We start from the raw sequence: 24,165 nt of genomic DNA, 5'->3' as shown, positions 1-24,165 counted from the left end.
ATTCCTCCTCTTCACGGACTTTTTTTAGATTGTTCTGTGGTCAGTGATTCTTACCTAACGCCTGTCCAAGTTAAAACCTTTGGGCTGAATGAAGCCGTCAAATGTTCCCACCGATGAAATATATATTTGTACTCTTTCAAAAGAAATCAAGCTCGATCGAGACCCCTCCAAAGCTCAATTTTCGATCCCAGTAGCTCCAATGAATGCTATTATTCAAAAAATAATGTCACAGAGACTACGCACTTACCTATTTCCCAGAGAATAGCCCACTCAACGTGTGGGAAACGATTCCGACTCCGAGGAATCCTCGCACTTGATTTTTGGCCTCAGGCATCTATTGTCCTCTCCGATCGGGAAGGTTCAGGTTGGCCCGGGGCTAACGGACTCCGCATTACTAAGCGAAGGGGACCGCGGCTGATGGATGGATCCATCCATATCGCCATCCAACCTAAAGGGACACGCTGACTAGCCACAGTTACGTATGGAGATGGAGCCTAAGAAGTCCCCTCAAATACTGTCTAACTAACCCTTCACTTTCGAAAGAGGTCTTGGAGATCCTCGCAGACGGTGTCATCTTTACATCGGGAAATTTGCAACACACAGACCACACCGATGGCATCAGACTCACCGAGCCTCGAGGCTCGCGAGCTGAGTCTCGTAGGCAAGGTCGAGTTTCGAATCGCCATGGCCGATTCAGATGAGAAACTTCAGTCCTTACTGATGACATATCTACCGCCGTTACTTCTGAAGTTATCATCAGAAAGTGTCGCGGTACGCAACAAGGTCATTTCTGTTTGCCAGCATGTCAACACCCGAGTCAAGAACCCTTCGATTCAATTGCCCGTAGCGGCCCTGTTGAAGCAGTTCAAGGAACAAAAGTCACAGCTAATTCGTCACTTTGACCTGATATATGCTCAACAAGGTATAGACCGCCTAGGGACTGAGGCGAGAATTGACATCCTGCTTCCTTTACTACAAGGGATTGCGCAGATTGGTACTTCCCCTTCACAGGGTGCTATTGTGTTCAATCTTGTTTTACGACTATTGCCACTATTCAAGATTCCACCCAAGGGCAGTGAAGAGGACCAAAAGCTCAAAGAACGTCTGGGCCTCTCGGATGAGGATACGCGATTCCTTTCTTTTTGGCTGACAAAGCTGCTCTTGTTCTCCCCGGCCGCAACTGATGCACAGACATGTTCAGGCTTGTCGCCTGAAGAGTATCGATTCCTGACTAAGGATTCTCCTGCGACGGAGACTTGGAACCCTGCGTCGCCGGGCGGGTTGAACCTGACGGAGACCAAAGTGATCGCTCTTCGGTTCCTTGGAAGTGGGGCCTTTGCCGACTCGCAGCGATTCCTGCCTTCATTGATTGCCACGGCAGACGCCAATTCACGACTTGCTGACCTGGGTGATGAGACTTTGAAACGCTTTGCCGTCGATCTTGAGGACCCCTCCGTTGTGGAGCAGCTCTACGATCTCTACTTTGGCACGGGGGATGCGCAGGGAGCCCCGCCTGTCCGCCCACCTTTGCAAGTAAAGATATTGATGTTCTTAGGGAAATCAATCAAGGCTACAGAGAATACGCAAAGAATCTACAGACTGATCGAGGATGGACTCCTTTCCGATGCCGCCAGATCGGCACAAGGACTGCAAGCAGCCAAGCTTAGAACGCAAATTTTTACGTTCACCACCTGGGTCGTCCGGATGGGATCCCCGTCAGCCCTGAAGCAAATTGCCCCAAGCTCATCGCTGGGTTGAGAGACTTTATCCAGTCTCAAGGGTGGCCGAGTCCCGGCGCCAGTGGGCAGAGGCTTCCTGCGACTGATTTGAGCCTGCGAGGCCTTGCGTACGAAAGTATCGGTATCCTGGTACCCAAAGTCGACTTTCAGCTTCGTGACGAAACTGGAGAGAACTTTGAATTTGACTTGATTCGATGGTTGTTCACGTCTCTCGCTTCAGATGATTCCAGTCCCCAAATCTTTGTGAGCATTGACCAAGCTTTGGGCAGTATCTTGAACTCGTCCTTGGACAGTCACAATGTAGAGTTCCAGGAGCAACTGCGCCCATTCCTTGTGAGCCAAATGCGTTTGTATCCGGGGAGCACTGACCCGGATACTGGCTTCGACATTGTTCGAGGCGTGCAATATGCTGCCGTACGACTCGCGAATCGATTCCTTCCATACAGCGATGTGGTAGCCCGCTGGGTCGATCTCATGGCAGTGGCGCAAGGAGCAGACAGACAGCAGGAGATTGCGGAAGAAGGGACGAAGGGTCTTCACCCATATTGGTTCCGGTTGCTCAACCCTGCAAAGGACAAAAAGTGGGAGGTTGATCGGGAGACTTCCAAGCAAACTGTGGAAGCATGGTTTGAATTTCCAAAATTTGCCGACGCAACCCGATTCCTTTTGGGTGCAACTGAGGAGAATCCAGCTTCTAGTGTCCAGGACGTTGCACAGCCTCAGCTGCTGTCGGGTCCTTATCAACGAGCTTTGGTCCCGGCCGTGGCTTTTCTCCGAAATACGCTTCTCTCCGAGTCATTTCATGCAGCAGGGATTTCGACCGAACTTGGCCAAGACTGGGATTACAAGCTGGAAGTCGAGCTCTCATCCAGTAAAGATGCACGTGATGCCGTGCGTCAATACATCCGCAACTCTGCGAGAGAGCCAGTTATCTTGTTCCTCTCTGGAATTCTTCAAGGACTTTCTAAAGAAGGACTTACAGGACTGCGTCAGTGTGGTCTCAATTTTGTGGAGATTTGCGCGTTGTCGCCAAACGACGTGGTCGAGAAGCTTCTCCCTTTCTCCCAGCATTTGACGAAAGCTGTGTTCAGCAACAACCAGGATGTTCAGGGTTTCGCCGCCAGAGCTTTTGGAATTCTTGTGTCTCATCCTTCTTTCGACGAAATGAGGCTCAACGCGTATGTTACTGAGATGGCCAGTACGATCGAGACCTGGAACTCTGCTATTGGTGAGGCCGCGCTCCGCGTTCGCGGCGCAATTATGGCTTTATCCTCTCTGCTTAGTCGGCTCGCATATCGGAAGCTCCTCAATCGGATCTCTGAATCACAGGTCAAGCAACACATCGACACAATCATTGACATCATCGGTGCTTCGCGGGATACTCTGCTTCAGCGAACTGCTGAGGCTGCAATTGGCCAGCTGAGTTTATCCGGCATCATCTCAGTGCAGACGCTACCGGAAGATGGCTGGAAAGAGCTTCTCATCAAGCTGGCAACCGATGCGAAATCGGAAAACAACACCCCTATCTCCACGCTTGGTCTTTTGACAATAACTTTTTCTCGATCCCAGCCTGGAGCTCCCGTGTTTGGTGAATTCCTCGATTCACTCTACAAGCTTCATGAGATCAAGAGTCCGGAAGTGCAGTTCACAGTTGGCGAAGCCTTGAGTAACGTGGCGACTGGATGGGACTCACGGGCTTTGATTCAGGAGTTTGACGTAGATGCGGAATTCCCTCGCTTAGAGGTACCCCGTTCAGTGTTTACCGATGTGTGTGACAAGCTCATCACGGACTGCCGTGCCTCCAAACCCTCTCTCCGGAAGGCGTCGGCAATCTGGCTTCTGTCCCTCGTGAAGAATTGCGGCCATCTTCCGGAAATGCAGGCACGCCTGCGCCAGTGTCAAGCCACCTTCACCAGCTTGCTAGGGAGTCGCGACGAAGTTGTACAGGAGACTGGTGCCCATGGTCTCAGTCTCGTCTACGAAATCGGCGACCAATCCTTAAAGGACGACCTCGTCCGCGACTTGGTGGACTCTTTCACAGCAACGGGGTCCAACCTTGGCGGTGGGAATGTCAGTGGAGACACACAACTGTTTGAGCCCGGAGCTTTGCCAACCGGCGAAGGGTCTTCGGTAAATACCTACAAGGATATCATGAACCTGGCTGCTGAGGCCGGTGATCCAACGCTTGTCTACCGATTCATGTCCATGGCATCCAACAATGCCTTGTGGACAAACCGTGCTGCATTCGGTCGGTTTGGGATCAGTACAATCTTCTCTGACTCCAGCGTTGATGGGTATCTGGCTAAGAACCCCAAAATCTATCCGAAACTCTTCCGCTACCGATTTGACCCCAATCCCAATGTGCAACGATCGATGAATTCCATCTGGCAAGCCCTTGTCAAGGATCCGACCGTGGTGGTCGACACGTATTTTGATCAAATTATGGAGGACCTGCTCAAGAGCATGCTTTCGGGGCGCGAGTGGCGTGTCCGTCAGGCCAGTTGCGTCGCGGTGGCTGACCTGGTGTCCGGGCGGCGGCCCGAAAAATATGCCCAATATCTTGATGAAATCTACAGTCGAGCTTTTAAGCTCCTGGATGACATTAAAGAGTCCGTGCGAACGGCTGCCCTGAAACTATGCCAAACCATCACCAATTCGGTAATCCGCACGCTAGAGACTAACGGCTCCGAGAAACGGGCTGGAATCCTTCTCGGTAGCGCTGTCCCTTTCTTGCTTAGCGACAAAGGCTTGGATTCCAGCGTAGAGGAAGTGCGTGGGTTCGCGATCGGGGCGCTTGTGCAGATCATCAAAAAGAGCCCCGGCACATTGCTCCATCCGTTTATCCCAAGTATTCTGGAGAAATTCCTCAGCTCGCTCAGTTCCTTGGAACCCCAAGCTGTCAATTATGTCCATCTCAACGCCGACAAGTACGGCCTGACCGGCCAAGACATTGACAAGATGCGCTTGTCGAGCATCCGCACCTCTCCCATGATGGAGGTCATCGAGCGACACTTGCTCGACCACCTAGACGAGAACAGTGTCAAGGACCTAGCGCCCAAGCTGGAGAATACCCTTCGCACTGCCGTCGGCCTTCCTTCGAAAGTGGGCTGCAGCCGTGTTTTGGTGCTACTGAGTATGAAGACCTTGCTCTTCCGCCCTTATGCTGATCGGTTTATTCAACTGTTGAGCAAATACGTCGTTGATCGAAATGAGACTGTCAGCGCCTCCTACTGCACGTCCATGGGATATCTCTTACGACTGGCCTCTGATGACCAAGTTCTGAAGACGATCGAGTACGCTAAGAATCTCTATCTCAACGGAGAGGATGTGACACCTCGAAATATCGCGGCGGAAATTCTCTACTCGGCCTCCAAGCTCTCCAACGATCGCTTCATGGCCTTTGCTACGGCTGCACTCCCATTCGTCTTCATGTGCAAACACGACGCGGATGAACATGTCAAGGAAGAGTTTGACAAGGTCTGGCAAGACAACGTGGGTGGCAATCGGGCCGTCTCGCTCTACCTTCGCGAGATCGTTGGCCTGGTTGCTGAGAACTTGGACTCTGCGCGGTGGGCAATCAAGCACACGGCCGCACGAGCGATCGCTCAAGCGGTGTTGTCCTTGGACGGCGAGCTGGATCTTGCGACCGCACAGTTTGTCTGGCCGGTTCTGGAGAAAGCCTTGTCGGGGAAAACCTGGGAGGGAAAAGAAGTGGTTCTAAAGGCACTCGTGAAGTTCGCGCGCTCCGGTCGGGTACTCTGGGCGGCACAAGCAGACCTGGCCACTTTGCTCGAGGTACGTTCTGTTCCATCCATTTTGCGAAGACTTTCAGATTCCTTTCCTCCTCTTCTGTATAACCTCGCCCGAACGGGACTCAGACTAACCCGGCGTACATTACCGCTTCTTAGACTATCGCCGTGCGTGAAGCGAAGCGAAATAATGCCGCATATCGGCCTCATGGGCTGCGAGCCTTGGGCCAAATTGCGCAAGCGCGGGACGTCGACCTGACGGCTCGCGCTCTTGCGATTGTAGTCCCCGTGATCGATGAGATCGTGGAGGAAAATGATCAGGATGGAGATAACATGGACATTGACGGCAAGGGACCGGATTCATCCGAGACATTGGCTGCAGGCATCGAATGTCTGCTGCAGTGTCTCAACCCCACCGCGGCAGAGCCCAGAGGTACGTTGCGTGAAATTTTCTTTTTATATTTTTTTTGGCTTTTGCCCCCCCTCCCCTCCTCTCGAGAAGACCTTAGTGTCTTTTCTTTCATTCTCACCCTTTCGCTCTGCAACGTTCTTTTCCTGCCTTTTTCCTTCTTCCTTGGTTTCGGAGTTGCCCTGCTTTTTTTTGATGGTCCTTTTCTCTGCTCCTTCTCCCTCGACACAGCTTGCTCCGAGGAGGGTAGGAACCTCCCGGACAAGACCAGCGTTGGAGGAAGGGGAGTGGTGTCAGAGAGAGGAGAGAAAAAAAAAAGAGGACAAAGCCAAAATCAATGGAAAGAGGGGAAAAACACGGAAAGGACAACCCGATCCGGGCGTTACTCCTGCGGGAACCCCCTAGCGTCCGTTCACCTGCTAAGTTAAACCGTAGTGCTGGGAGAATACGTGCAACAGGTGATCCGTCCGTTGGACCAGGCAATGACCCACGGGGCTCGCCAGGTTGTCAGCACGGTCTATCAGGAGCTCCAAGCGTTTTTCACGCGAGTGCAGAAGTGGTCGGGCGCCGCGGAGGCTGCGTCCGGATCCGCGGTCGAGTCGGATTCTGCGTTGGCATCGGCACTGGCAGCGCCCATGCGATCGATGGCATCGTTGCTTCTCCGCGACAGTGATGCGGTGGAAATGGTGCGCAAGGCTCGCGCCGAGGCCATTCTGGCATATCTCACGGTTCGGCCGAGGGTTCGGGGCCCGCCAGAGGCGCAGCTGAAGGAGTCCCTCCGGGGATGGAGGACGAATGAGCGATCGAGTGTGGTGCAACGTCTTCTGGATGAGGCCTTGACGTTGACCAGCTGAAGGATTTGAGTGATGCGACCCGCCTCATCTATACAGAGGGGGTGGGGGGCAAAGGAATGGAAGGAGAACCATGACGCTCGTTGCAGAATAGTAACTTTAGACTACGTTTTACGATTACTCACTTGGGGACTACCGGATGACACCAGCACCTGAATAGAATAAATTCCAGACGATTGACGAGTCTGTATCCTTGACATTCTCTCGGTTGAGAGTCTGTTTAATAAATTTTGTTTGTTTTAAAAAAAGAAAGCAAAAACCTCCCGGGAACCTATGACCTTGACATCTGTAGATTGCACGAGACTGCCACAAGGCCGACTTGAACGAGGTGAGGCGAGATAGGAGATCAAGACATCTATACCCTACGATCCTCATCTCGGATCCGGAAGAGTCACACATAGTCACGAGGAGTAACAAACTCGTTCCTCACGAATAGTTTCCTTTTCTAGTCTCACAGTGCTTTTAGTTCCCCCCCCCCCCCCCCCCCCCCTCCTCCAATGATCCCGGACATTCCCACCTTCTTCCGACCGACAGAAGAAGGACAAAGTATCCGTTCCGACGAGTCCACCTTCCGGGCCCTTTCTAGAGGAACGAACCTAATTCAAGCGATGCCAAGGGTAAGACGGTGCGTTGACGCAGTTCATGCGCTTCTCCCTCCCGATGCAAAACCCCGGCTTGACAGGGTGAAGCGAGAGAACGAGAAATAGAGGGAGAGAGAAGACCACAAAAAAAAAGCTTAGTGCACAAGCGAGGTGGAGAGCGAGGCTCTGGGGAGAAGGAGGAGGAGCGAGTCTAGTCTGGAAACGGTGGATTTGAAATTTTTATTACTGTACTGGGTAATCGGGTCCGGGGGACGGAGAAAGGGTGTGAATTGGGGGGATGAGAGTTGTCACTATTTAGGGCCACTATGTAGATACATAGGTGACTACTGCAGGTCTAGTAGTTCACTGGCCATCGTACCCCCAAGGCACCCATGACGAGAACGATGGATCAAACCTTGTGACGAGGAGAACCAAGTTCGTGGCAGGAGCTAAATCGAGGGTGGTGATGAGTGATTGGTTGGGGGGAAAGGAAGAGCGTTTGTGTACCGTCCATTGGTTGCGACATTTAGCGGCCTATGCGAGTTATGCGTGTTCGACTATTACCGGAGTACAGGCTAGGCAAGCTACCACTCGCTACAGGCGTGTTCATACTGTAGTTACTGCGTGGGTTCAGCTGCGCGGAACCCGAGGATGTTCACGATTGTCCAGGGTGGATGATGTGAGACCAGGAGGGTCCGATTGGAAATGTACTAGTCGTTTGGGGGATGGATCCGATGACTGGATGGCTGGACAAACCTCAGCCGGGTGATGGTGATGGTGATGCAATTTCATCACCTGTAATATGATCCTTTTGTTCACAATCAATTGAATTCAGAAATAAATTTAAGAAAAAAAAATACAAAATGGAATTCTATGGACCACCTGTATGTAGATACATTGTACTACTACTCCTACCTACAGGACAGTATCTACCCTGCATTTTGAAATGCTTCTTCTTTTCCAAAGGGCCGGTCAAGCTACTGGGTCACCTTCCTACCTGGGACAGATCTGCCAATAAGCAAGCATTCACAGAAGCAGGGGTGAGATGGAGATGACATGGAACCACTCTCATTCTCCCGTTCATGGTGGTGTGAGAGGGAATGCAGGAATTTGGTCGCATGTGCAATGCAGGGATCAAGGGTGCAGTCTCTGGTTGTCGGGTACCGTGGTGGGCGGAGATGGATTTGATTACTCCAGATTGGGGGTGTGTTTTTGAGATCACACTCGTCTCCGTTCCGCAGACGAGCCGAATTTCCAGGACGAGTGGACTGGACCCCTCGACTGGACGGGACTGGACGGGAAACCCCGGAGATTCTACGGAGTTACTTTTTCCTCGAGACCTTTTGCAAATCTCGCTTTGGGCAAGGACGGGATGATGCCAGATTGGGACCAGAAAATACGGCCACGTGGTAGATCGACATGAGCTCCATCATTGGTGTAAAACTAAATTCGCATTTGGTTCAGAGATCACATCATGTGGTAGTTTATTTTGGAGGACGGGGACGGTGACCGATTTCGGACGGAGGGACTTGAAAGGGCATCGGATGCTTACCCGCTTTCGTGCTTAGTGGCATTGGCTCCAGTGCTGGCGGGTCACTAGTGGGAGTGGCAAACTACGATCTGAATTGTCATGATTTGGTTTGACTGTATTTCCACGAGTCCACCTGGTAATAGCGCCCGCCGCCCCGGGTGCCGTTGGGAGGATGTTTGGATCAGTGGATGTGAGCGTAGGGCGCGCGCACCCATCCGGAGGGGGGTCGACATTGGGGAGATTTCCCCAATCGTTCCCGATGAGGGTTTGAGTTTACACACCGTGGGGAGTTCATTAACAATGCGGTTGGTCCTGGTCCTGACAGTGTACTGCATGGTCTCAATTCTCAGGTCATCATATGGGTCAGGATGCGGTCACCCAAGACTCCTCGTCGAGTTCCTCGCCAAAGCAAAGAGCCGTAGGAATGAGCAACCAGTGACCATCATCTCCAGGTGTGCACCAGTCCTGTCAAGCCAACCGGATATCAGTCAGACTGAGGGCCCGTGTCTCAGAGTGACGCCCCGAGGTGGCCCGCGACCATGATGAGCTTATCAAACCCAGGGCAGTACAGTAGTTTGTTTTCCCTGGTCCACGATGGTGTATGCCCTTACTCGAAACGACTTCAAGTTGCGAGCCCAAATCTTGGGTCCGATGGGTCTGGCTGGAGGGGAAGGGCCAGATAACAGGTGAATGACCGAGAGTGCCGCGCATCAGTGGTGAACTGGGCCGTAGACGAAATAAAAACAAAACAAAACATAAACCAAGAATTACAGACAAATCCCAAGTCGCCAGTGACCTTTCGATGATGTTCGGGGCCGGGGCCTTGAAATGGTAGCTGTCGTGGGAGTCCCGTCAAGGGCCAGCGGTTCTGCAAAGCCGCGCTAGTGAAACGCCACTCGCTTAAGCATCGGTCATGTCCGTGAGGACGATGCGCCTGGTGCAGATGCGCTCCACCCTTCCTTTACCTTTGTCTGCTTCGAGGCCTAGAGACTTGGTGGACCTCTGCTGTGGCTGAGCGTGTGGTGGTGGATGGGCTCAGTGTCGCGTTTTTGCATTGACTGAGCCTCCTCGATATACGCTCCGGTTCTTCACTCACAGAGTTAGTTGTCTCGAAGGGGTACACACTCTTTGTCCTACCATCTTGATACATCGGTATCGAATCATTCAAGAGTGAGAATGATTCATCGCCTCTAGAATTCCTAGTCCTCTATATCGGCGGCCAAGATCCATGCCGGTCCTCCCATCAATATGAACCCCCCCCCCCCCCCCCCGGGTAACCCTCCTACCTGCTGGATCAGGAGATGGGTCATGGAGTGTGCATTGGAATCCGAAACGACATGTTGCGTTTTCTGCGGAGAAAAAATCGAGCAGACGACCGACCAAAGCAGAGTTGTTTCATACTTCGGTAGTTTTGCAAAGCGGACAGGGTCCGTCCGACCTCTGCCGCGTATGCCACCAGCTCCCTATCAGAGGATCACGATCCACTGGGCATATCCTGTCCAGTCACTAGGTCATCGCCATCATGGACATCGTCATCAGACTTTCTAGGGTTCAAGTGCATCGGGCCCATCGGGTGGGCAGCAGCCATCCATGCACGATTTGATGTACTGTATTCCCAAAGGGGAAGGAAAGTACGGTTGAAACCACCTGGAACCTTAAAAACTGCAAAAGCCGACGGGTGGAGCATGATGCAGTCGTCGTGAGACTGGTAAACATCGATAGAAGTGCTCCGACCTCTCTCTCTCTCTCTCTCAGGGCATGGGTTGGATCACTATCGAGGAGAGTTGGTTCGCACGAACCTCGGGACACATGGACAATGTGCCCATTTTCAGTTGTCGAGTTTTTGACCAAGGTCCGCGGCAGAAGTAGGTTACTAGGTAGCCTTGAAGAGATCGGCCTCCACCACTGTGAATACTCATGTCGCTTTCCACTTGAGCTGACATTTGTCTTCCTTTCTGGACAATCAGAGATAAGAAAAAAGAAAAATCTTCCCGCTGAGTAGTAAGACGAGCATGACTCTAGCCACAGAGAATGCTTTCGGCGGTTGTCAATTGCCTCCGTGACCGCACAGGATCTTGGTGGCCGCACTGGACGTCCCATTGGAACATGAGATCCGGCCATCTCACGCTTCCCCCAACCGAACAAGTCCAGACAGGCCCAGGCGGGCCGATCGAAAGGAGCCCAACCAACTGCTGGCAACGCGTGCTTTTTTTTTCCCTTTCCGAAAAAAAAAAATCCCTTCCTCCCCCCACCCTTGTTTGTCTTTTTTGGAAAAGAGAAAATAAAGAAGGATTTCTGTGCAAATCCTGGGAAATGATCAACCCTCTCATTCCCTCAGGCCTACTTCCCCAGATATGCATACACGTTATGCTTGATCTTCGGCTCCGACAATTGTGGCGGAGTGATACCTGTCACTGAGGCTGGTGCATGATGGTCTGCGCCTAGGTGCCTTGTCCCATTTTGGACCTTCCGATTTGACAGTGGACTCACAAGGTCTCTCCAAAGAGAGAGAGAGAGAAACCCAAGACAACCCGCTGAAACAATAGAGTTCAATCTGTACAGAGAACCGAGAAAAGCATCAGTTATTTCAGAAGCGTGCACTGTCTTATTCCCAGTCTAAGGTAGACTTTGTAGACTAGTAGAGCCACTAGAATCATAGAATGTATGCCTAATCTGGTTACTCTGAATCGACCAATTGCCTTGTTACTTTCCATTGGTCCGGCTTCAGCCTGTTTCGCACATCTCCAGCACAATTGCTTCCCTGCTGGCACCACGCCCACGCTAAGACTTGACGAGGCTTGACTTTCCATCGCATCGGAGCCGGTCATGCTTTGACCCTTCAGACCTCGAATGATGTGGCGGAGAGTTTGAAATTCCTTTTTTCTTCCCACGTCCGCTGGCGCGGTCAAGTCAGGCTCGACGTGTCCTTCAGCCAGCCCTGTCCCCCCAAGGCGGACCCCATCTGCGCTGGAGGTGACCTTCGTTCGCGGCGTCCTGGTCTATCATTCGCCGCAAGAGATTCGTGCGCAGATCATGGGCAGCGAAATGATGAACGATTGTCTTAGGATCGGGGTAGTCGTGACCCTTCGCATGACGTGCTCTACTTGGTCTTTTTTTCCTCCCCTCGCAGGCAACTGCCCGATTGAGTAATCGCTGTGCTCTTACTTTTCCCAAGTCTCTTGGTTGCCCCATATTCCCTAGCCGTGCTTGATGCAGAGTCGAGTGGTGACATCGACCGATCATCAAGTATAGATGATGCTGGTAGCTAAGACATATAACCACAAAACAACCTGTAGACGATAGAGCATCGACAGCTCAGGTATTCGGGCGCATGATCCATGCTTGTTCTACGTTTTCGATTACGAGCAGGTCTGCATAATTGCAGTTCCCAAGAGCCTGGCTCACGGGCGTCTGGGGATGAATCGGTGGTTCCAATGGCGGGGCAAGCTGTACCTGGAAGAAAAAGTTTCCCCAAGACCGAAAGAAAGGAAAGGCCGGGTTTGAATGGAGATTACCGAACTTCCTCTGCGGCCGAAAAAAATCGATACATCCATCGGGTTTTGCGAATCCAGATCTACCCTTTTTTGTTCTTGGTTTTTTTTTTTGCTTTTCTTGTTCATTTTTCGCCGTGGCCCTTTCACTTGGTCAATCCCAAATTGTACAATGTCCGAAGCGTGTCCAAGTTCTTCTTCTGGCTCTTGTCCACCTTTGCCCACTTCACTCCCAACGACCTAAAATGTGGCAGCGTTGAGAGGCAGGTGTCAGTCGTCAAGCGACTCCGCGAGACTGAAAATCCGGTTGGCTCTGGCGCTCTTTGACTGGAGTAACCGGCCCCGTTTGCGAGTGTGGGTAAGAATAGCAACAGACCACATGGTTGGCAGCTGCATGCCATCCGGTTTTTCAGTCGCTGCGGTATTTAGGGTTTGGGAGTATCCGTATGGTAAATGACTCTTGGGGCGATTTCAAAGTGTTGTCACTCGAAAGTTTTTTTTTCCAGGGACCGACACTTGTGAGAGCCCCTCCAATATCTCCGCTGAGTAAACTCGGGATGGGCGCCCGTCTCTTGCTGCGCTACTGGGTTTCGTTTGCGCCTTCCCCCCTCTCTGTCTCCCTCGATTTTGCATTACCTGTGGAGCTTTTATCCAAGCCTCTAGTGGTGTCGGATTCAATAGGCTCTTGATGAGGAGGAATTTTCCTGTACCCTGGGTAATTCCTGTTCATGGCCGATGAAGTAATCGGTCAGCTCTATACTGGTAGTAAGTAAATAAGTGTTGGCTCTACCTTTTCAAACTCTGGACAAGTCCATGGCCATACCCGAGATGGTCCCACCCGATCCCCGAATCCGTGCGATCCAACAGACGGCCACCTTGGGCCATGTGCACCTCAATGCTTCCCCCCTTTCTCTATTACCGGCGAGACAAAATGTTGAGATCCCGATGAGTCGAAAATGATAGGCCCTTACAGTTGGCAGGACCATATCTCGAGAAATCAATTCATGGCTGTTTAGAAATCACATCGTCCACCCTGGCTTTCTTCAACCGGTCAACCAGTCAGCTTCCTCCGATCTGACCTGTTCGTCCGTCCCTGGTCTTTTTTTTTTTTTAAAAAAAACCCCCATGAATTATTCTATTTTGGTTTTTCCATCTAGGGCAATCCACATGAAGGATCGATCTATGATTATTATTCCTGTCTTTTTTATTTTAGCCTGCTTTTTTTTTTCCTTTTTCTTTTTTTCTTTTGCATCTCTTTCCGCGGCTATCTGGCCGCTATTGGCACCAATTCTTTTTCAGTCCGATGTTGTCTGTCAAGGAGTAGAATTGATGCAGCATGTCAGGACCGGACCGGACAAAGTACTCACCTGATCAGCACTTGTGGGTGCCCCGTGGTCTCCTCTCTCATCGCCTTAGACATTGTGGATTTGCATTCGCATTATTGACTTTTTTCCTTTTTTTGATTTTTAATGGGCCTCTTTCACTCACTCTCTCTCGTTCTCTCTTCGCTCTTGAGATTCTTCCATTGATCCAGACTTCCGCCACCCGTCGAGCCCGAATCGAACAGGGCTGCGCCCGCTCGAGCCATGCAGGACGCCCTCCCAGTCCCCAGGCCACCGGTTCCCTTTCTCTTCTGACGAGAGTGGATGCACCTGGATTTGGCATTGGTCTCCCCCTGGTCTGCCCCATGATGGCACACCCAACAGTACAAAACGTCTCTGCTCTCCGCTCCTCACCGGCCGTGGTTCTTTAAGGTTGTTTCGAGATCTAGACCGTCTCCCCATCTCTCCACCTCTCCACCACCTTCACCTTCCACGATACATACCCACTCTTCTCCCCCTCCAGGCCTACTTCATTCTCGCCTTCTCTTCCTACATTCCCTACCCGCAGTCCTCTGGCAAGCCTTTAATTTCCCCGAAATTCCCTGCCGGTCTCTGCAGATTGTCTGGACTCTTTCGCTGCCGCTCGAATCCTGGGCCAGAAAGTTTAATCTCTTTTTATACTTCTTCTCTCTCCACCCCCGCGTCCTTCCGTCGCTGATCATTCGATTGCTATCCGTTGATCGACGCTCTCCTCGAGCCTTTTGATCCATCTTCATCTTCCATTGTCAGAGGCATCGACAGATCTTACATCGCACCTCTGTGCTCGCCTGGCACCATTGACACCGTCGGCTTCAAAAACGCCCGCGGGTCACCCATTTCATCAAATCAATCATTGACCAAGAGGGAGAGGGTCTAGTGCCATTGCCTCGATTCCTCCCACCCCCGACAAATCATCAATGTACGAACAGGGCAGGACAAGATCTCCAAGCCACCTTTCCTCCCCGACCTGTTTCCCTCGTGAAAGACAGCTAATGCCTGGGAACTTCTTTTTTTTAGTTAGTGTTTGTGTCTGTATCCTTCAAACCCGCCTTATGACGGTCACAAGCTTGGTGATGCAAAACCGTAGGGGCCATGCCTCCGCCAAAGGCACCCTTCGTCTTCCCATGATAGCCCCCAAAGAGGAAACTCTGGAGGGCAAATCAGACAAAAACACAAGCACAACGCCGCGCATTCGGCTACCGCCGCGATCTCGGACCGGCTGCTGGTACGTTGGACTCCTTGCCTCCTCTGCAGCACGACTCGTCCCGCCGAGCCTGACGCTAACGAATCCTTCCTACTGTCAAATAGGACATGTCGGGTAAGTTCTTCCGCGTGTAGACCGTTCCAGGCATCCAATTTCGGTTCAATTGACTCATTGTGTTTGTCCGTTCCATGCAGAGTCGAAAAGGTGAGTGTTTCAAAAGAAAAAATCCCTTGTATCGTGCATGGACGCCCTTGACTGATTTGACATTCCTGCAGTGAAATGCGATGAGGGCCACCCGCAGTGTAATGTAGGGCACATTCCTCCACCGCGGCACGGCTCCGCAGCCTCTCCGTCGCCGATGGGAACATCCTCCAGCTGACCTTGGTCATTCACCCTAGCAATGTACACGACTGGGTCACCTCTGTGACTATCGACCCCGTCTCGCCTTTCGCGATGACACCCCGCGAATTATGGGCCGCATGGCCGGCGTGAAAACCGAGGGAAACGCGGTCTGGGATCGTAAGCATTCCTGCTATCGGAAGTTTGGGATTTACCTGGCGGACACGGTGATCGTGAGATGCTAACTGCGGTGAACAGTCTCATCTCCCGGCTCGACTGACAGTCGATCCGGCGGCGACTATTTCTCCCTGGGAGAGGCCCTGCCGGCTTTCGCTTCCTTGACCTCCGATGAGGAGCGTGAGAAAAAAGCAGAGAGTTCGATACCGGGCACTTACCATGTGGTCATGGTCCCGGAGAGCTTCAGCTCGTTGCCTGAATATGCAGAAGAGATTGAGGATTCGAAATCGGCCGGAGAACCTTCGTACTCGGCGGCGACCAGCCCCATCAGGACGACGAGGAGCGAGAGTGACCTGACTGAAGATCCGAATGTGGTCATTCTGAGAACTTTTGAAGATGCGGCAAGACGAGCCATGCCGGCTGGCCGATCTTCTCGGGTCTCGCCTACGTCCGAGATATCGGATCCCTTCTGTTCCCTCTCGCTTTCCCCTACGATGGACGCGTTTCCGTCCCCCTCACTGGGTCAGGAACAAGGATCGTCTTCCTTCCGCCTCGAGCCACAAATGAACCACCAGACCCTGCAAAAACAGCAAGAGTCGACATTGTTTGCTCATTTCCGACACGTCGTCTGGAAGCAGTTGTTCCCCCATGATCGCGACTTGGATGACACGTATGGGTTTGACCGCAATGGCATGACCTTGAGTGTCGACTTTCTCGAAAGAGAGGCGGCGCGATTCCCTCCGGTATGTGACTTTCCCTCTGCTCGAAAGATAGGGGTTTTCTTTGTGTGTCCTGCGTTCCGAGGGGCTAACAGGAAAACCACAGCTCTCCCATGCAATCATGACGGTATCGGCTCTCAGCCTTTCCCACAGCGGCACCGGTCAAAAGGTCGATGCCCTGCAATACTACCAGCAGGCGTTTCCATCTCTGCAGATCAGTCTGCGCAACAACGACGATCTGGTATCTGATGGACTATTTCTCACCCACTTCCTTTTGCTGATCTATGAGGTAGGCAATACTATCACCCATCCCAAACACCGCATTGGAAGTCCGTAATATGCTGACCATTGCTCCCTTGCTTCTTACCCTTCTAGGTCGCTGCCGCCGAACCCCATGGATCGAATCTCTGGTCTCATCACATCTCACGCCTCCTTCACATCGCCCTTTTGCGGCGCTCCAAGTTTGGCCGCGAGCCTCACCCTTTCATCATTTGGTGGATCTGTCACATCGACCTCTACGCTTTGCTGAGCGGTGCTGGGCAAGGAGACTTTGTGCGCACCCTCATGGACCATCAGATGCTTCCGGAATGGGACAGTTTGCTGTATCCGTCCGCGGCCGAGGGATACAGCGTGATCTACTCCGATGAACATGACAGCCTGCCCACTCTCATGCGTCTCTACGCCGATAGCTTCTCCGTGGCGGCGCAGATTGGCTTTCTGGGTGCAAGGTTGCGGCGAGAAAAGCACACTGTTCCAGGCTCCGAGTTTCATCCTCAAACGCAAGAGATGGCTGAACTTCGTCGCGCGTTGAGCCGTCTATGGGAGGCTTCTGATGTGGCTTATTGGTCTCAACATCGGGACAGTCTTCCTCGACGGTCGCGGGAGATTCTGCAACAGGTGAGCCCCCCCCCCTTCGCCCTACCTTTCCTCTCCCTTTCTCTTGTCCTTTGCTCCATTCTCCGCCCTCCTACCCATCTTGGTTGCAAGCGCCAATGTTGACATGATGAATTTTCCATAGTCGGCGACTTTGTACCACGTCAGTCACTTGTTCTCGTACAGCAGCATGTACCCCCACCAGCGCCTCGAGGCCGAATTCCAGTCGACACGTGAAATCGACCACCACGCCAGTGAAATTCTTCGCATCGTGGAACAGACAACGCACACGCGTCGGGCCGACCGACACTTTTTGGTGTTTCCACTCTTCCTTGCCGGTGCCACGGCCTCGGCCAGCGGCCTGAAGATGATGGCCATGGAACTTATGACCAGCATGGAAGATGAGGAAGATGGGCTGGGACGCAACACTGCCACCACTCGAGCCATCCTCCAGACTGTCTACGAACGGCAAATGGATTGTCTGATGCGGACGGGCCATACCCTCGAGGTGGACTGGTCGGAGTTGATGGCGCAGGAGGGTCTCCAAATGGTCAACTTTGGGTTCTAGCATGAACTTGAGGGACCTCTGAGGCGAGGAGGAGTCTTTGATTGGAACGCGCAGAGTTGATGCATCGCGAAGCAATCATCCGGACTGTCGGGCGCGAGAGTCCTTTTCTCGGTCATTGGTTCTCACCTCGGTTTTTTTTTTGTTTGGTACTATGCCTTTCGTCTTTTCTTCTCTACTTGTTGCTAAGCATCCTGTTGTTGGTTTTTTGGGGGGGGGAGGGGGGGGGGGTTCGGGAGCCATGTTGAGCGTTGCTGCGTTTGTTTGCCTGGGCCTTGGGTTCTACATCATATCTTGTGTGGGTGGGTTTCTTTGTGTTTTTGTCTCCTTGTGGCTTGATTTTCCTTCTTGAGCTGGCTCTTCACCTTTTTCTCTTTCTTTCATTTTCTTGTCATTTTCGGGGGTCCAGAGGGAGAAGGGCGTTGTACAATGCGCATGAATGACGACGGATCTTATCCATGTATGTATAGACACGAACACGACTGTTGATAGTGGGCAATGCCTGATTGGCATCCAACGCCATCTTTTAACACCACTCATTTTGCATTCCATTACCTCAGGCTATTAGACTTGTGTGTAGGAGAAGGATGGTGGCCATGTCATGGAGACCCGTTTGCCCAGGTCCGTGGGTGTCTATTTCGACGCAACCGCATCTGCTCTTGTGGGGGAAATTTCGGACTTGGCGTGGATGTAGATCCGCTCCGTGTTGTACTTATCTGATCGGGTCTGTTCAGGTACGCTGTCGATCGCCGAGTGGTCTCCCGAGGAAATGCTCCGAGGCCATCCACGGTACGCATCTCGATTGTCGGTACCTACGAAGGTATACAGTATACAGGGTGCCGGTTACTGCAGGCCGTCGGGACATACTATTAATGTGCTGACTCTGCTGAGTTGATTACCGAAGAGTCTATGTATTTACTGTTACAGTTCAAATCAGCTGTGGCACGTGTCTTTCGATTGTACCAACGTCCCCAGTCGTTCCACAGCCTACTCATCACAATCCTCTAGATATGGATGATCCAGGTGAGGATTCCCCCAGCCTTGCTTTTCGCCACAGCATGGACGAGACCGGAACTGGACTGGACTGGACTGGACAGTTGCACTGGTCACCGTGTTCATGTTCAATGCCGATTCGACTCCAGTCAGTGGCTGACCAGTGGGCTGAGTAGACGCCGAGACTGGTGGCTCCTTTCGTCTCATCACCTGCGGGGCTCGTGATTCCTTCCCAGGCGCTTATTGCCAGCGCGAGACTGGAACCCCCATCTCAGGTTGCCAGAACATCGTCTCTTGGAACTCTTCTTGACTAGTTCTTGCGCAGCGTCCTATTCCTTGCGCCAGGCATCTTGATTTCTTCCGTCGCTCCCGAAGATATTCTTGGAAAAAGAAGCGACATTATAATCGACTAGCTCGGCAGCCCCCTCCATCAGGTATTCGCCTTTCAGCTCGTTTCTCGTCCTTTTGCAAACTCGCTCTTCCTCCTTTCTACTTTCCTTCCTTGGTTGGTGATTTGTTTCATCCGTCTTCGTGACCATCTCCGTGGTCTGTGCCACCGATCAGAGATCTGTCCCCTTTTAGTTCTCTCACGGACGTCCTCCACTCCCTCGACAACCATCCCCGCCACAGGGCTTACTAGTGCCCGCTTTGCCCCTCACTGACCAAAAGTCCCCCAACTTGTCATCACACCGATCAGCCACCCAAGCTCGATGGTTGGTGCCTGATGTATCCGTCGTGAACCTGAAGTGGCTGTGTCCATGTAGTCCATTCTTCCGCAACATCTCACTTTTGCCTGTTGATCTGCACCTACTTCCCTTCTCACCTCCAGCCCGGATTTAGTGCTTACAACATGAATCCAGGCGAGAGCCGTGCTATTCACCCGGAGGGCGAGCTCTTTCTCGGGAACCCCTCTCACCATCAGAACAGCAGCTTTCAACCAGAGACCTCCACCGGCCGGCCGGTAGGATCAAACCACATGGTTGAACCGTTGCGCATCAACAAACGGGATTCGGCCAGTCCGCATTCCGCCACAAGTCCACCCAACATCCCATTGCCATATCCCGACGATCGTGCGCGGCCCGGACAGCTGCGCTCGTCAAGCTCACACGAGATTCATCCGGCGGATGCTTTGCGATACAACTCGCCGCCTCCCGCCAGCACGGGATCCGCCTCGGGGTCAGGAAGCCCCGCAGATTACCCATCCGCACTGCGTCCCCGAGATGGTCGCGAGCCGCGGGTCGCAACGCTGGCAGAGCGTCGCGGTGCTGCACCCAAACCGCTCCCTGAATCTCCAGGACCTGATGCGCCCGATGCGGCGGCCCTGGCAGCGCGGACCTATCCTCGTCCGCCCACAAACCCGGCCCTCGGTGACACGAGCGAGTCGCAGTATGATCATCGTCAGCAGTACTTTCCACCGCCGGTGAGCAGTGCGTCCCGGCCAGCTCGGTCTGGGTCAAGTCTTGCGGCACCGTCCTCATCCGGGATCAATCGTATCAGCTCCACGGCCTCGACCTCGACGACCCGTGCGCAGCGTGGATCGCCTCCGCCGCCGGAAACACCCGTCGTGGGTCCGGGCCAACAGCCAGGCTCCGATATCGAGGCTCGCTATGCGGCTGCCGGGATTGCAGGCACAGGTACCCTTGCGGGAATGCAGTCACAAAGCTCGGCAGCGCAAAGGCGAGCGGAACAGTATTGGGGGCAGCAGCCAACGTTTGGTCAACAGGAGTCACAGAGGCCGTGGACACCGACGGAGCTGCCGGGCACTCAGCCTCATGGTCCTCCAACGGTGTATCAAGGTGCAGAGGTGGTGACTGGAGTGCAATCGCAACATCCGGCACAATACGCCAGTCCGGGGGGCCAGCAGCATCCTGGTCAATATGGCAGCCCGCCGCCGCAGCATCCTGCTCAGTATGCTAGTCCTGCTGCGCAACAACATCCCGGCCAGTACGGGAGCCCCCCGCCGCAGCATCCAACCCAATCTGGGACTCCTCAGCCGCAGCATCCTAGCCAGTACGGGAGCCCTCAACCCCAGCATGCTGCTCAATATGGTATCCCTGCATCTCAATCGCAGCAGGCTCAATCTGTATCGTCAGGGCAGTCTGGGAGAATTCCTTCTAATGCCCTGGAAAGTGACATGGATCGAATGAGAATCAGTGACGAGCCTCCCCCCGCCTATTCTAGTGTATCGGGACCAAATGGCGTCAATGGGTATCGGAATGACAAACCAGGATCCGCCGCGGCCGCTGCTGCTGCTGCTGCTGCTGCTGCGACTTCCATGGCTGGACATCCTGCTATGGCGTCCGCTCCATCTCCTGCGCCGACGGCTTCGACGGAAGGGCATCCAGCTTTTGCGAACGACCCTCGACAACAGTCGAATGCCGGACAATCACCTCACAGCGCAGGCGCAAATGGCTATCCCCAGTTTCCTCAGCAGCAGCAGATGCAAAACCACCCTCAGCAACTCCAACACCAACAACAACAACAACAGCAGCAGCAGCAGCAGCAGCCACAACAGCAACAGCAACAACAACAGCAACAACAGCAGCAACAGCAACAACAACACCACTACCCGGCTCAAGTTACCTCGCCAGGGCCATCAGGGCCGCCTCCTGCATCACCACCTCCCCTGCCAGAAGGATGGATCGCGCATTTGGACCCAAACTCCGGGCAATACTACTATATTCACCTGCCGACTCAGTCCACGCAGTGGGAGTTCCCCAAGGGTCCAACGCCGCTGAATTTGAATGAGACACCTCTTTCTCCAGTCGGGAGTGTGTATAGTAGCCACCCGTTGGCATCTCCAGGCCTGTCGGCCTTTGGAAAACCACTAGCTTCCCCCGGTGTTCCTCTGACGCCTGGCTTTGAAAGTCTCCAATCTCCCTTGGCAGGCTTCTCAGGTCCCCCACCCAGCAGTGGTATGGATCTGTACAAGACTGCTCCAACGAATGGCGTGTACTTTGGTCCTTACCTGAGATACACTAACATGGATCTTGAGCGTGGTCTTTGGCTTGGATCCATTCTCCTCGTGACGGATGCTGCTCAGCCGCCAACCATTCATCTCCATCAGAGTGTGGATCTCTCGCCCAACCCGCGTCAACTCAAGCCTATCAATATCGCTGCGCATCAACGGTGGACCTTCTACAAGTATGAGATTGATCTGCAGATGGACGATGCTGGCCCTGCAAAGTGGACCTACGCTATCACCTCCCACCTTGGCTGCACGCGATATGAATTCTTAGTCGCCGGTCGCCACGAGACCAATTGGCGGTTCATTGCCACATCGGGTAACGACTTCTCGCTGAATGTCAACGCAAATGAGCGTGCTCGCCTTGGCGGTGTAAGCTTTATGTGGAAGGACATTATGCAAAAGCATAACGAGATTGGCGGCTTCCACACACAGCTTTGTCTCGGGGGCCAGATCTATGCAGATCGCATGTGGAAAGAGATTCCCTGTCTCAAGCAATGGCTTGCCATTAGTGGGAAAGAGGCGAGAAAGAATGCTCCATGGACAGCGGCTAATCAGCAGGATGTCTCGCACGCATACTTTCATTATTACACCAGTCATTTCGATCAGCCGCATTTGCGGGAGAGCTTCGCCCAAATTCCGTATATTTGTCAGATTGACGATCATGATATGTGAGTACCTCAGATGAGCCATCAAACAGCTTACTACACCCCCCCCCCCTTTTCAATAATGAACGGAGCTGACACTGGCCCTTCCTTTCCCTTATTTCAGCTTTGATGGCTTCGGCTCGTATCCTGAGCATATGCAATTCTCAAATATGTTCAAAAATATTGGCCGGATCGGCATCGAAATGTATCTGCTTTTCCAGCATCACACGACACTCGACATATTGCGCAATGTCAACAACGACACCGATCTCTTCACTATCACGGGCACCGGCTGGCACTTTGTGAAATACCTCGGACCGGGGGTCGTCGTCGTCGGACCCGACTGTCGTTCTGAGCGCAATCCCCACCAAGTCATGGCCGGACCGACGTATCAGGGTCTGTTCCCGAAAGTGGCGATGCTACCCCCAAGTGTGCAACACTGTCTGTGGATGATATCCATGCCTCTGGTTTATCCACGCTTGGAGACGGCAGAGCACATTGCGCAGACTGTTGCGACTGGCAAGCGGGCCGTGACTGGCGCGTACAACGTATTGGGTAAAGTGACCAGCTCCGTGGCTGGAGTGGTCGGGGCCAAGGAGTTTGTTGGATCCGGATTCGACTCTGTGAAGCGTGCTGTCGGTAAATCTGGGTTGATGGGAGGTATATTGAGTCCGTTTGGCGAGTTCGACCTTATGGATGAGCTGCGCGACCAGTGGACTCATGAGTCTAAGGTCAGTACACTGATGCGAGATTCGCTCTCTTGGCCTTCTTTTTGTTTCCCCCTTCCTTTTCTCTTGTCTTCGTTTTGTTTGGCAAATTTTCCTCTTTCTAATATTTTTGACCCAGGATCTGGAACGAACATATCTCATCCGCACACTCCAAGGCATTGCCCATCAAAAATCCATACGCATGACCTTCCTCTCCGGTGCCGTCAACGTCTGTGGTGCAGGCCTCGTCCACGATCCATCACATCCATCCGATCACAAGACCATGTATCAGCTCATCGCCTCACCTGTAGTCAACACCCCTCCCCCATCATACATTGTCAAGCTTCTCCACGGCAGCTCCAAGCCTCTCTACATACCTGCCAACGGTCATCGCTCCTCAAATCAGCCTACCGACACTAAGGAGGATATGATGGAGATTTTCCAAACCGACGTCAGCGGACAGCCGCGCGAACACAAGAAGTTGATGGCTCGTCGAAACTACGTTGCCATCGTGGCGTACGATCCGGATGTGGTGTCTACTCCCGCCTTTGGAATGCAGCACCAAGCGTTCAGTGCGCAAAAGGCCAAATTGAGCTTGGCGGCAGATTTCATGGTCCAGGGTGATGGGGCGTATGCCAGCGTCGTCAAGTTCGGACCCGTGGTCGTACCGTGTCTGGAAGAGGGGAAATAGATGTAGATCATGGAGGATGATGAGCGGCGGGCGGTTGCAGTTGCGGTTACGGTTCTGGCTAGATGTTTGACTCTTGCCAAATAGGCTTTTTGTCTTGGACTTTTCTTCTGTTTGGTTTTAATTTTATTGTTCTTGTTCCTATGTATTCTTCCGAGTTCAGAGTACATCAGGTTGTATGAGGACTGGTTTGCCTTTTCTCTCTCTCTCTCTCTCTCTCTCTCTTGACCCCCAGATAGAGGTATCTTGTTTTCCCGATTAGTTTTGGCGCATGATTATAATTGTCTGTATTAGCTTCTCCCTCTTCTTCTCGTTCTTGAAATATTGTTCAGAGTGAATTGATTGGTAACCGTTGGGTTCTTCAATATGTTTGTTCGTGCATTCGTCAGAGAAGGCTCAATACAAAGTGATGCAGAAGCCAGCCTTGTGGTTCTCTTCCTTGGCAAAAAAAAACGAAAATTATATACATGAATAAACGTCAAAGTGCTCACAATGCAAAAGGCGGGTCCAACGCACCCGAGTCAACACCGCCGCCAAACGCCAAATTGAAAAGGAAAAAACTAATACAATATACGG

General features: G+C 52.7%; 4 protein-coding genes across 4 annotated transcripts; 3 read left to right on the top strand and 1 right to left on the bottom strand.

Moving 5' to 3' along the window:
* Positions 1 to 612: 612 nt before the first annotated feature.
* POX_e06541 (uncharacterized protein) lies at positions 613 to 6,751 on the top strand (the record flags this gene model as incomplete). The annotated part of the gene is made up of 4 exons (XM_050115361.1): positions 613 to 1,533; positions 1,668 to 5,534; positions 5,648 to 5,921; positions 6,333 to 6,751. 4 exons carry the CDS (start codon positions 613 to 615, stop codon positions 6,749 to 6,751), a joined length of 5,481 nt encoding a protein of 1,826 aa, XP_049967821.1.
* A 6,864-nt stretch (positions 6,752 to 13,615) lies between these two features.
* POX_e06540 (uncharacterized protein) lies at positions 13,616 to 13,771 on the bottom strand (the record flags this gene model as incomplete). The annotated part of the gene is made up of 2 exons (XM_050115360.1): positions 13,616 to 13,661; positions 13,719 to 13,771. The coding sequence occupies 2 exons, from the start codon at positions 13,769 to 13,771 to the stop codon at positions 13,616 to 13,618; spliced, it is 99 nt and encodes a 32-aa protein (XP_049967820.1).
* Positions 13,772 to 14,764: 993 nt separating this feature from the next.
* On the top strand, positions 14,765 to 17,592 carry POX_e06539 (uncharacterized protein; the record flags this gene model as incomplete). The annotated part of the gene is made up of 9 exons (XM_050115359.1): positions 14,765 to 14,937; positions 15,021 to 15,030; positions 15,111 to 15,120; positions 15,192 to 15,223; positions 15,315 to 15,435; positions 15,514 to 16,175; positions 16,258 to 16,440; positions 16,527 to 17,048; positions 17,170 to 17,592. The coding sequence occupies 9 exons, from the start codon at positions 14,765 to 14,767 to the stop codon at positions 17,590 to 17,592; spliced, it is 2,136 nt and encodes a 711-aa protein (XP_049967819.1).
* A 1,840-nt stretch (positions 17,593 to 19,432) lies between these two features.
* POX_e06538 (uncharacterized protein) lies at positions 19,433 to 23,592 on the top strand (the record flags this gene model as incomplete). Its single annotated transcript, XM_050115358.1, has 3 exons — positions 19,433 to 22,218; positions 22,319 to 22,925; positions 23,041 to 23,592. The coding sequence occupies 3 exons, from the start codon at positions 19,433 to 19,435 to the stop codon at positions 23,590 to 23,592; spliced, it is 3,945 nt and encodes a 1,314-aa protein (XP_049967818.1).
* Between the last annotated feature and the right edge of the window lie 573 nt (positions 23,593 to 24,165).

The sequence above is a fragment of the Penicillium oxalicum genome, chromosome V (genome assembly GCF_001723175.1).
Source record: "Penicillium oxalicum strain HP7-1 chromosome V, whole genome shotgun sequence".
NCBI lineage: Eukaryota > Fungi > Ascomycota > Eurotiomycetes > Eurotiales > Aspergillaceae > Penicillium > Penicillium oxalicum.
The sequence above is the reverse complement of the archived record's forward strand: the minus strand, read 5'-3'. Positions and strand labels throughout refer to the sequence as shown.